This window comes from Anomaloglossus baeobatrachus, chromosome 6, assembly GCF_048569485.1.
Source record: "Anomaloglossus baeobatrachus isolate aAnoBae1 chromosome 6, aAnoBae1.hap1, whole genome shotgun sequence".
Lineage (NCBI taxonomy): Eukaryota > Metazoa > Chordata > Amphibia > Anura > Aromobatidae > Anomaloglossus > Anomaloglossus baeobatrachus.
The window spans coordinates 495,904,019-495,917,571 of record NC_134358.1 but is presented as its reverse complement, the minus strand read 5'-3'; the positions used below and the strand labels follow the sequence as shown (position 1 = coordinate 495,917,571).

Sequence of the window (13,553 nt, the reverse complement as noted above, 5' to 3'; positions counted from 1 at the left end):
ACACACTAGTCACACACTAGACAAATGCGACACACACTATTTAAAGTGCATATTTCAGTCACTCATACAGACATGGCGACAGTACACACTTCACTCATTACAAGCGTCCCAATCACTTTACACACATCACTCACATTCTTATACTTGGCTGGAGACTTCTTCTGCAGGTAACACATAGAGAACTTTCTTATGTCTTATCGCTCTACAATTAAGCCACATCCACTTTGTGGTTTAGCCATGCCTCGTTTTATCACTGAATCCAGTCATTTTGCAGGATATTTTACGCTAATGCTTTTGTTCATCTGCACTGCCTGCCTCTGAATGCCTGGCATTGCTGTACAGCTGGGATAGGCATTAGAGTTCAGCGAGTATCGAAATATTCGTGTTTGCGATATTCGGAGCGAGTACTGTGTACTACCCGTGTATTCGTTCCGAATAGCGAGTACAATGCAAGTCAATGGGAAATGTGAGTAATTTTCTGCTGGATTCCAGCAGAAAATTACCTGCATTTCCCATTGACTTCCACTATACTCCTATTTGGAACAAATACGCGAATAGTATGCAGTACTCGTTACGAGTATCGCGAACACTAATATACTCGCTCAACCTTATTGGGTGCCTTTCCCCTCTGGACCCGTGTGCAGCTATACCGGGTACAATGGTGGCATGTCCATTCCCTGCTCCCTTAGGTATTACAGGCTGAAGCTACATTATATGTTTGGGAATGAAGGGATGTGTTTGGATTAGACAAATTGCATTTGGGCTCAGTGCCCGGCAGCTCTGGTTCGTAATGAAGAAAAGCTGCATTAAGTCAGATCTGCAATACAGAAATGTAATTGCGACATTGACTTCTATAGAGAGAGAAAAAAGTTGTTTGGCCTGAATCACATCAGGACGTCAGCTTGGTGCTGAAATCTGTACAAGATCGTAAACAGAATGCACATTTAATATTATATTATATTATATGCACGTTATATTGGAGGAGAATACAGTTATAAAGCCCAGCCAAGGCCGGACTGGTACCAAAAAGCAGCCCTGGCACACAAACCTCATAAGACCACTTACTATAACAGCCATGACTTTGGTATAGTTGAGTTTTGGGGACCCCGTCATTCTAACTTTCTTTTTGTCCTTTTACCCCCATGGGTATAAATAACACAAAAACACAAAATTGGCTGAAATGGCCACAGCAGCCTTTTATTTAACATACCAACATCAGAAAATAATTCAAATAGGGTGGGGGTCTCGTAGCTCATAAATCTGGTGATATAATAATAACCTTATTAACATTAAAAACTTCCCCTTGAACCACACTTAGGGGTACTTTGCACGTTGCGACATCGCTACTGCGATATCGTCGGGGTCAAATCTAAAGTGACGCACATCCGGCGCCGGTAACGACGTTGCAACGTGTAAAGCCTAGATGCGCCGATAAACGATTGCAAAAGCGTCGAAAATCGGTGATCTGTGTAGCATCGGTCATTTTCATAATGTCGCACCAATAGGAGATACGATGTTGTTCCTCTTTCCTGCGGCAGCACACATCGCTGTGTGTGAAGCCGCAGGAGCGAGGAACATCTCCTTACCTGCCTCCACCAGCTATGTGGAAGGAAGGAGGTGGGCGGGATGTTACGTTCCGCTCATCTCCGCCCCTCCGCTTCTATTGGCCGCCTGCCATGTAACGTCGCTGTGACGCCGCACTACCCCCCTTAGGAAGGAAGCTGGTCGCCGGACAGAGCGACGTCGCAGGGCAGGTAAGTGCGTGTGAAGCTGCCATAGCGATAATGTTCGCTACGGCAGCTATCACAAGATATCGCATCTGCGACGGGGGCGGGTGCTATCGCGCTCGGCATTGCTAGCCGATGCTAGCGATGTCGCAACGTGCAAAGTACCCCTTAAGCGGGCTTTACACGAGACAATAGATTGTGCGATATGTCGTTGGGGTCACGGTTTTCATGACGCACATCCGGCATACCGCACGACGTGGTTTCGTGTGACACCTCCTAGCGACGCAGTATCGCTCACAAATCGTGAGTCGTGTCCCCGTCGCTAGGCTTCATAAAATTGTTTAATTAAAATGGCGGCGGTTGATCATCGTTTCCGTGGCATCACATGTTGCTCCGTGTGACACCACGGGAACGATGAACAGCAGCTTTACCTGCCTCCCGCGGCACCCGACGGCTTAATGGAAGGAAGGATGTGGGTGGGATGTTTACATCCCGCTCATCTCCGCCCCTCCGCTTCTATTGGCTGCCTGCCGTGTGACGTCGCTGTAACGCCGAACGTCCCGCCCACTCCAGGAAGTGGACGTTCGTCGCCCACAGCGAGGTCGTCCGGAAGGTTAGTACGTGTGACGGGGGTTAAACGAGTTTGTGTGCCATGGGCAACTAATTGCCCGTGACGCAAAAACGACGGGGGCGGGTACGATCGATTGTGCTATCGCACAATCTATCGTCTCGTGTAAAGCAGGCTTTACTCCCAGCCGTAACCACCAACTCAGGAGCACCTGTAGAAAGGGGAGGACAAGGGATAAATACAAACACGGGACCCAACATTCCATTGTCGGCGGTCCCCCAAATCACCACACCACCGACCAAAACTGGCAAATTAAAGGGATCCATATCTCCATGAACCCCCAATAACAATTTACACCAACTTCGAGAACCCATCCCAACCACCAACAGCCATCACAACCTGGTTACCAGTCAACAGGGAGGGCAGGCGGGACTATCCCAGGGGAGCACAGGCCAAAAGAGATTCTACATCCCCAGGCTGATCTATATAAATCAAAACGCTCCCCTAACCCTCACCCCTTCCTGGTGTCACCTCCTCCTAACCAAAGTCATGCAGTCCTCCACCCACATCGGGGGTGGGGTTCCGGCCTTATCCTTAACCCCCGTTCACTGAATTTTGCTTTTAAGTTGTTATGCCCCTCACCACTCTTGAGTTATTTGAAGCGCCACATGTGAATGGCGCAGCAGTGTGTACGGTCAACCACAGCTCCATTTACATAGTACTCTGCAGAGCTACGTTTCTCCAATGTCGCTTCTCTGACAACAGAACAGGAGAAGTGCTATTGTGCAGTGTATACAGTTTTGCTTAAAAGTTCACATACCCCAATTCTTAATACCGTGTATTGCCCCCTCTAACATCAATGACAGCAGTCATGAGGGCAAGGAGTCCTTACTGATTGCTTGGGGTACAAATGGTGGAACCCCCAGTAGTCCTAAGAATGGGGGTCTGGAACCCAAAAAAACAGGCTCTATTTTGAATAGAGTTGTGCATCCTCAGTTTCTGTATCATTTATTGTCAATGGGACTGCCATTAATAGGAAAGGACTGTTGCAATTAAAGGGAATCTGTCACCAGGTTCTGAGAGCAGTATTATGTAGAGACAGACACCCTGATTCCAGCGATTTGTTACTTACTGAGCTGTTTGCTGTCATTTTGATAAAATCAATGTTTTCTCTGCTGAAGCTCTAGAGTTATACAGAGTTCATGAATATGCTGGACTACATGGCAGCACGCCAAGTCGTCCTTTAATGATAATCTATTGCTGATTAAACTTTGATTTTATCAAAACTACACTAAGCAGCCCAGTAAGTGAAACAATGATGGAATCAGGATCTCTGTCCCTACGTTATGCTGCTCTCAGATTAAGTGGCAAAAACCTGGTGACAAATTCCCTTTAATCAGCAAGTTATCCGTATCCTTAAGGATAGGGGATAACATGATTTTGGGAAATGACAACTTTGAGACTATGTTCACTAATTTGCAAATTTTGATCACAAATCTGGAACAAATCAGCCTGTGTTACTTTCAGATTTCATTGCAGATTTGGTTGTGGATTTTACCTTACTCCATTTACTAAGCAGTTAATAGCATGAGAACCACAATGAAAGAATGCATAGTAATCAACATTCTGTAGATTTCACAACCACACCATTCTTACCTTTTCACGCTGATTTTTCTACATAACAAGTGACTAGGATTTTGAAAAACTTAAAATTAACTTATACTTGTAGTGCAAATTGCTAAGTAAATATATGTCTAAGGCTGAGAACGCACTTTGCGTTTTTACCTGCGTTTCTGCAGCGTTTTGAGCTGCAGCGTTTTCATGCCAAAATGCATGCGTTTTGGTTTTTCATGATAGTCAATGGAAAATGATGATTTTCAGACCGCACTTTGCGTTTTGAAACGCTGCGTTTAATTTGCATATTTTGTGGCAAAAACCATGCGTTCAAAGAAGCAGCATGTCAGTTGTTTTTGCCATTTCTGCAGCGTTTTGTTAACATTGAAGTCAATGAGAAATGGCAAAAACCAAGATTCCTTCAAATTCCTGCGTTTTACCTGCGTTTTCAGTGCAGAAAACATGCGTTTTGCATTACCAAAACGCATGCTTTTTGGACATCAAAATAATGATTTGATATGTCCCTTTACACACACACAAAATCCGACAATTAAATTTAAGAAAAATATGCATTTATTGCTATATTTCCGAAAAAATGTATATTACCGCTATAATTTTATGAATTACCGTATATCTATTTTCATTATTTTTCACATTAATATAGATTTTTTCCTTTTTTTTTTCTTTTTTTATTCTTTTTGACTGTTTAAACTTTATTAGGCAGTGTCTTGATGTTCAAAACGCATCTATCAAAATGCTGGTGAAAACGCATGTAAAAAGCGCTGAAAACGCATCAAAAACGCGGTAAATACGCATGCATTTTCAGCGCTAAAGTTCATCAAAAGGCAACTTTGGTCAAATCAATTAAGCCCAAAAGGTGCGTTTTGATCTGCAAGTAGGTGAACGGAAAGTGCGTTCACAGCCTAAAGGTGCTATTGACATTAATTTCTCACAAGATGACGGTAACAAGCCATCCAATTCACACAGGCAAAGAAATTAAACCTTAGATTTCCATAAATTAAGTGACGCATAATAATGAAAAATGACACAGGATAAAAGTATTGATCACGCTTACTAAAATGTGTTTAATACTTGGTACAAACGTTTTTGTTGCAGATGACAGCTGCAACACACCTCCTGTGTGGAGAAACTAGTCTCATGCATTGCTCAGGTGTGATTTTGGCATATTCCGCCCATTATGGTGTTTTGAGTGTGATATACAGTGCCTTTTGGCCTCCAAACATGGTTTGTATTATGGCATCTAAAGAATTAAATTTGGCTTCATCGGACCAGACTATAGCCTCCCAGTATTTTCCAAGGTTTTCTAAATATTGAGCAAACTTGAAACACGCTTGAACATGCCTTTTGTTCAGCAATGGAGTCTTGCGTGTTCAGCCCGTGTATCGCTCACACAATGGTGAGGGTAGCAAGCAGAAGTGGACCCACTGGAACCCAGGAGGGACCCATGCTTACCCTTTCATGGGAGGGGCTTATCTAAGCGCCTGCTTCAAGGCAGCCACCATGGTGCCACTCCAAGCGCAGTGACCAGGACTGTGTCAGCTGAGTGGAGCTGGGTAACAGCAGGACAGGTACTGGAGGGGCTGAAACAGGAAAGGCACTGGAAGGACAAACAGGGCCGAGACAGGAAACAGTCTGGACAGGAACAGGAAGAACAGGTATAGGTAGCTACAGAATGTCTGGCACCAGTCATCAGGCTCAGGTCCCCAGGCATTGGACAGCAGATACAGGTTCAGCTTGGACAGGACATCTGGAGGACCTCCAGTCATCAGGGTCCAGGTCATCAGGCATGGATCACCAGACATGGGACATTAGGTACAGGACATCTGGAGGAACTCTGGTCATTGTTTTTTTAAGATAAAGAATGGATGGTTTGACATACACTGAACCCAGCCTTACATGGTAGCTCCTGCTTTGGGCTCTGTTCATCAAACGTCCAGTAGTTATTTCTCTTTTTAGTTGCATTTTGAGATCATATACAGTGCCTTGTGAAAGTATTCGGCCCCTTGAATTTTTCAATCTTCTCCCACATTTCAGGCTTCAAGAAAAAAGATAAAAATGTTAATGTTATGGTGAAGAATCAACAACAAGTGGGACACAATTGGGAAGGTGATCGATATTTATTGCTTATTTTAAATTTTTATAAAAAATAAAAAACTGAAAATTGGGGCGTGCAATATTATTCGTCCCCTTTAAGTTAATACTTTGTAGCCACCTTTTGCTGCGATTACAGCTGCAGTCTCTTGGGGTATGTGTCTATCAGTTTTGCACATGGAGAGACTGAAATTCTTGCCCATTCTTCCTTTGCAGACAGCTGGAGCTGAGTGAGGTTGGATGGAGGCGTTTGTGAACAGCAGTTTTCAGCTCTTTCCACAGATTGTCGATTAGATTCAGGTCTGGACTTTGACTTGGCCATTCTAACACCTGGATACATTTATTTGTGAACCATTCCATTGTAGATTTTGCTTTATGTTTGGGATCATTGTCTTGTTGAAAGACAAATCTCTGTCCCAGTCTCAGGTCTTTTGCAGACTCCAACAGGTTTTCTTTAAGAATGGTCCTGTATTTGGCTCCTTCCATCTTCCCATCAATTTTAACTATCTTCCCTGTCCCTGCTGAAGCAAAGCAGGCCCAAACCATGATGCAGCCACCATGTTTGACAGTGGGGATGGTGTGTTTAGGGTGATGAGCTGTGTTGCTTTTTGACGTTACGCCAAACATATCATTTGGCATTGTGCCCATATAGTTCGATTTCGGATTCATGTGACCAGAGCACCTTCTTCCACATGTTTGGTGTGTCTCCCAGGTGGCTTGTGGCAAACTTTAAACAACACTTTTTATGGATATCTTTCAGAAATAGCTTTCTTCTTGCCACTTTTCCATAAAGGCCAGATTTGTGCAGTGTACGACTGATTGTTGTCCTATGGACAGACTCTCCCACCTCAGCTTTAGATCTCTGCAGTTCATCCAGAGTGGTCATGGGCCTCTTGGCTGCATCTTTGATCAGTCTTCTGTTTGTGTGACATGAAATTTTTGAGGTCCAAAACGAATCTCCGGCACTCCAATTAGAGAAACAAGAACACAGTCTGGGTTTCTTTGGTGCTTTTTTATTGCAAATAAAGAAAATGAAAAAAGTCTGTCTCAACGTTTCGGTCTCGATGGGACCTTTATCGAGAGTTATATCAGACTAGGTAAAAAAGAATACAAAGAAAATATTATAAAAGGTAAATGTTACATGAACATAACTTCAACACAATACATAGTATGGTTCAATTGCTCAAGTTTATACACAAAGTGCACAATGTAAAGTGCATAATACATAAATCTGTGTCTGGATGAATTTTATATACAGAGGTATTACTATGTACATACCAGTAACAGAATGACAATAATCCAAAAGCTAGTGAGTACTATAAAGCAATTTGAAGTATATATATGTGAAGAGATGACAAAATCGGGAAAAACACTTACACATACCTAAGGGATTGGAGATTACTATACGGATTGCATATATTGTAATATACCTCTGTATATAAAATTCATCCAGACACAGATTTATGTATTATGCACTTTACATTGTGCACTTTGTGTATAAACTTGAGCAATTGAACCATACTATGTATTGTGTTGAAGTTATGTTCATGTAACATTTACCTTTTATAATATTTTCTTTGTATTCTTTTTTACCTAGTCTGATATAACTCTCAATAAAGGTCCCATCGAGACCGAAACGTTGAGACAGACTTTTTTCATTTTCATTATTTGCAATAAAAAAGCACCAAATAAACCCAGACTGTGTTCTTGTTTCTCTAATTGGAGTGCCGGAGATTCGTTTTGGACTTCAGTTGATTATTTTCTCCAGAGCACCCTGTCAAACTTAGTGAGCCAGGTCTACTCGATATAATGAAATTTTTGAGGGACGGCCGGGTCTTGGTAGATTGGCAGTGGTATGATGCTCCTTCCATTTCAATACGATCGCTTGCACAGTGCTTCTTGGGATGTTTAAAGTTTTGGAAATCGTTTTGCAACCAAATCCGGCTTTAAACTTCTCCACAACAGTATCACGGACCTGCCTGTTGTGTTCCTCGGTTTTCATAATGGTCTCTGTGCTTTAAACAGAACACTGAGACAATCACAGAGCAGGTGCATTTATACGGAGACTTGATTACACACAGGTGGATTATAGTTATCATCATCAGTCATTTAGGACAACATTGGATCATTCAGAGATCCTCAATGAACTTCTGGAGTGAGTTTACTGCACTGAAAGTAAAGGGGCCGAATAATATTGCACGCCCCAATTTTCAGTTTTTTATTTTTTACAAAAATTTAAAATAAGCAAAAGATATTGTTCACCTTCACAATTGTGTCCCACTTGTGTTGATTCTTTACCATAAAGTTTACATTTTTTATCTTTATGTTTGAAGCCTGAAATGTGGGAAAAGGTTGAAAAATTCAAGGGGGCCGAATACTTTCGCAAGGCACTGTAAATGGAATTAAATCATTCAAGTGCAGGATCAAATTAATCTAAATAGGAACAGGTGTGTTATAAAATGTCTTCCATTTGTTTCCTTTCCCTCTACTGTCTCTTTTTTAAAAACTGGATCAAGTCTGCACAACTTTTTTAATCTGGCACAAAATGAAAAAAATAGCAAATGGATTGTTCATTTTTTTTAACATTGACGTGTAAGGAAAGTGGATCATAACGGATGATTTCCATTTTGCATTCATTTGTAACAGATCCAGTTTTTATAATACCAGCTGTTACAAACGGATGACAACCGGACATGTGAGCAAAGTGTCAGATGACAAATGTAAGGCCAATTTCAGACATCCGTGTTTCAGGTATGTGTGACATCCGTTTCTAACACAGATGCCACACGTACCCATGCTATTCTCAGGAGTTACACACACATCCGTGTTTTCACATGGACCGTGTGACCCCTCGTGGCCTCGCGCACACACAGAGACATGTCTGTTTTTTTCTCTAGCATCACAGGTGTCACACATGTGATCCGTGTGACATCAGTATGACACGTACCAGAGAAAACACGGGTCTTTGAAATAAAAAGATTTTCTATATTCACCTGTATCCAGCACTGTTTTCTTCAGCTCTGCTGTCTCCTGCTTCTGACTCCCGCTAATTATGCTCATTGAATATTCACTGTACCTCGGACCTGGAAGCAGGAGCATCACGGGGACAGCATCGGGGACAGCATCGTTGGTGACAGGTAGGTATTCAGCAAGCAGTGTTTGAGTAGTGACTCCAGGAGGTCATCCGAGTTCCCAATGAACTCTGATGAGCCCGTTAAGTCACCATCGTGACACCCACTATACAGGAAGTGTCATCAGCTGGTCATCAGAGTTCATTGCGAACTCCGATGACCTCCTGGATGTCACTGCACACACACCGCTTGCTGGATACTCATCTGTCACCAATGATGCTGTCTCTGGCGATGCTGACCCCAGTGATGCAGTCCCCGAGGCTGTCCCAGCGATGCTGTCCCTGGGAATGCTCCTGCTTCCAGGTCCGAGGTGCAGTGAATATTCAATGAGCATAATTACGGTAGCTGTGGGTCAGAAGCAGAAGACAGCAGAGCTGAATACAGCAGCAATGGATACAGGTGAATATAGAAAATCTTTTAATTTCAAAGACATGTGTTTTCTCCGGTACGTGTCACACTGATGGCACACGTATGCACATACCCATGCGTGTGGCTTTTACCTGATTAAACACGGACGTCTGAAACTGTCCTAAGAGATATAAAAGTGTCCTGGGATATCCTTTGCCATACTTGCCCTATCAGTTAGCAGCGTGAATGCAACAAGTGGTTGTTCCAAGGTCATATAACGCTGTGTGCGGAAATCACAATTCTGCCATTCCGCAATGTTACTGTTTACCCTTCTAAGTGAATGAATCGCACCTTGAGCACACAAGAGGCTGCCAAAAAAGAGGAAGGAAAAAAAATGGAATCGAAATGCGCACCCAGTGCTCTGTGGGTTAACATTTGTGCAAATATCTTGCCGCACAAGTGGTATTCTTACTAAGCGCCAAGTCTTTTACTTTCAGGATTTTCTATTTTGAATGATCATGCTGTTGTGACATGTGGGTCTGCGAGTGACTGGAGAGCACTTGACATGAACCCGTAACCAGCATATGCTTTCCTGCTTCAGCAATGGGCACAGGGCACGAGTCAAAATAGCTGCGTGATGTCACATTATAATGAGAATGTGCTCCGGCCAATTGGTGCCAAGAATTGTCTGGACAAGGGTGGATTCCTTTTACAGTCTTTTTAAAGAGACATTATTCGCAACCGCACATGACAATCCCATGCCTGACTTTTCCTGATGTGGAATTTTATAAAAGGAGCCTTATCGGTCACCGCTGACCTTCCCCAAGCAGGAAGATCTTGTATGGTATCTGCAGCCTGTTTCTCCACTTAAGGAGAAGAATTCAGTGTGTGAGTTGCAGATCTATAGCAGCTCTTGTAATGCCGGCTGCCTGGCAGGCTCTGCTCCATACTTCCTAAACTCCAAGGTGCACAGCAATCAAGTGGATTTCTGCAAAATCTCCAATATTATTTTTTATTTTGTACAGGGCATCATCATTTTTAGACTTTTTTTTTTTTTTTTTTAAATATTTGACCATTTTATTTTTTCATTTGTTGTGGATATGATCTGCTGAAGAGGAAATAATTACTGCCCCCGATGAAGCGATTTGGCAGTCTGAGAGGTAGCAAGAAACGAAAGGATCAGGGACGGGGAACGGAGAGACGCCAATCAGAACCTCATGGACTACTAGGTATGATGTGTACACCTTGTTGTGTTAGGGATTTGCATATACAAATTTGCCTTGCTTTCCCTAATATGCCCTATACCCTCAGGTCTTATATTTACTCACATTTGTCAGTGCAAGTAACCTTATTTTCTATACAAAGTACTCTGACACATACATCAATAATATTTCACTTAAAGTGATTGGCTAAATAAAACAATAATATGCGTTCTATAATGGCATGTGACAATTTTGCTAAAAACAGGAAGAATGCTGAGTGTAAAGTTAATGTGGTCATGGTAACAAGAATTCTGCAGTTTACAAGTTTTGGAAAATGTGTTTGCATTAGTGTGGGCACTTCATCTGACATGGATGGATGGATGGATGGATGGATGGATGGATGGATGGATGGAACTGCAACTCAATTAATTAGAAAATCATCAAAAAGTTAATTTATTTAAGTAATTCAATACAAAAAGGGAGACGCATATATTATATAAAGTCATTACACACAGAGTGATCTAGTCCTATATATTATATAGAGTCATTACACACAGAGTGATCTATTCCTATATATTATATAGAGTCATTACACACAGAGGGATCTATTCCTATATTATATAGTCATTACACACAGAGGGATCTATTCCTATATATTATATAGAGTAATTACACACAGAGGGATCTATTCCTATATCTATTCCTATATATTATATAGAGTCATTACACACAGAGTGATCTATTCCTATATATTATATAGAGTCATTACACACAGAGGGATCTATTCCTATATTATATAGTCATTACACACAGAGGGATCTATTCCTATATATTATATAGAGTAATTACACACAGAGGGATCTATTCCTATATCTATTCCTATATATTATATAGAGTCATTACACACAGAGTGATCTATTTCAAGTGTTTATTTCTGTTAATGTTGATGATTATGGCTTACAGCCAATGAAAATCCAAAAGTCATTATCTCAGAACATTAAAATATTATATAAGATCAACTGAAAAAAATATTTTACACTCAGAAATGTTGGCGCCTACTGAAAAATCTGTACAGTAAATGACTCAATACTTGGTCGAAGCTCCTTTTGCATGAATTACTGCATGAATGCGGCGTGGCATGGAGGCGATCAGCCGGTGGCACTGCTGAGGTGTTATGGAAGCCCACGTTGCTTTGATAGCAGCCTTCAGCTTGTCTGCTTTGTTGGGTTTGGTGTCTCTCATCTTCTTCTTGACAATACCCCATAGATTCTCTATGGGGTTTAGGTCAGGCGAGTTTGCTGGCCAATCAAGCACAGTGATACTGTGGTTATTAAACCAGGTATTGGTACTTTTGGCAGTGTGGACAGGTGACAAGTCCTGATGGAAAATGAAACTTCTATTTCCAAAAAGCTTGTCACCAGAGGGAAGCATGAGGTGCTCTAAAACTTCTTGGTAGACGGCTGTGCTGACTTTGGTCTTGAAAAAACACAGTGGACCTACACCAGCAGATGACATGGCTCCCCAAACCATCACTGATTGTGGAAACTTCACACTAGACCTCCAGCAGCTTGGATTGTGGCCTCTCCACTCTTCCTCCAGACTCTGGGACCTTAATTTCCAAATGAACTGCAAATTTTACTTTCATCTGAAAAAAATACCTTGGACCACTGAGCAACAGTCCAGTTCTTTTTCTCCTTGGTCCAGGTAAGACGCTTCTGGCATTGTGTATTGGTCATGAGTGGCTTGACACAAGGAATATGACAGTTGTAGCCCATGTCCTGGATACGTTTGTGTGTGGTGGCTCTTAAAGCACTGACTCCAGCAGCAGTACACTCTTTGTGAATTTCCCCCAAATTTTTGAATGAGCTTTTCTTAACAATCCCATCAAGGCTGCAGTTATCCCAGTTGCTTGTGCACCTTTTTCTACCACACTTTTTCCTTCCACTCAACTTTCCATTAATATGCTTGCATACAGCACTCTGTGAACAGCTAGATTCTTTAGCAATTACTTTTGTGGATTTTGTAGCTTACTGAACCAGACTAAGGAACCATTTTAAACACTTAGGAAGCCTTTTGAGGTGTTTTATGGTAATTATTCTAATTTTTTGAGATAATGATTTTTTTTTTGGGGGGGGGGTTTATTGGCTGTAAGCCATAATCATTAACAGAAATAAACACTTGAAATAGATCACTGTGTGTAATAACTCTATATAATATATGTGTTTCCCGTTTTGTATTGAATTTCTGAAATAAATAAACATTTTGATGATATTCTAAGTTATTGCAGTTGTAGATAGATAGATAACGTTGATAGAGTCTAGAAAAGAGACAGCACTCTAAAAACTCTTTAGCAAAAATTGAATTTTATTTACCCAATATAAAGCATCATTTCAGCCCTAGTAATATGGTAAATAAATGTATTTTTTTTCTGTAAGATTATTTTTAGGAAAGCTGTCTTTTTTGGTATCTATTTGTTGAGGCTACAGCTGGGTCAGACGCCATCGTTGGCACAACCTGTGCACCCGCATAGGGGGCCAAGTTGTAGGGGGCCCACTTTCCTCTGCAAAGAAGAGACTTGTGCATTATGATGAGCTATTGGAGTTCATCGGGCCCATGTATTTTTCTTGCCCAGGTGTCCTTTTCTGTCTGTGTCCGCCTCTGAGCTACAGGGTTGTAACCTAAAGGCTTTCACTCAAGCTGTTGGACTGATTGTTGCTTTAAATGGACTGTCAGGACAGAATGACTGTTCAAACCAAGTACAGATGCTTGGTGCATCATGGCGGGGCCAAACATTTAAGTGCACCTTCCACTTGATTGTTTTCTATTCAATGTGGTGACATAGTCTAGAGTA

The 13,553-nt window shown here is 41.7% G+C and overlaps 1 protein-coding gene across 2 annotated transcripts in view; it reads left to right on the top strand.

The window, feature by feature from the left end:
• The window catches only part of PRKAG2 (protein kinase AMP-activated non-catalytic subunit gamma 2), a 479,771-nt gene that overhangs the window by 300,423 nt on the left and 165,795 nt on the right, over positions 1 to 13,553 (top strand). The window contains exon 1 of one of the 2 annotated variants that reach the window (XM_075315422.1): positions 10,177 to 10,729. The exons of the other annotated variant lie outside the window; for it this stretch is intronic. Within the exon in view, the coding sequence (XP_075171537.1) occupies positions 10,636 to 10,729 (94 nt within the window). The 5' untranslated portion in view covers positions 10,177 to 10,635. Of the gene's footprint in view, positions 1 to 10,176; positions 10,730 to 13,553 lie in introns of those variants that run through there. 2 annotated transcript variants of the gene reach the window in all.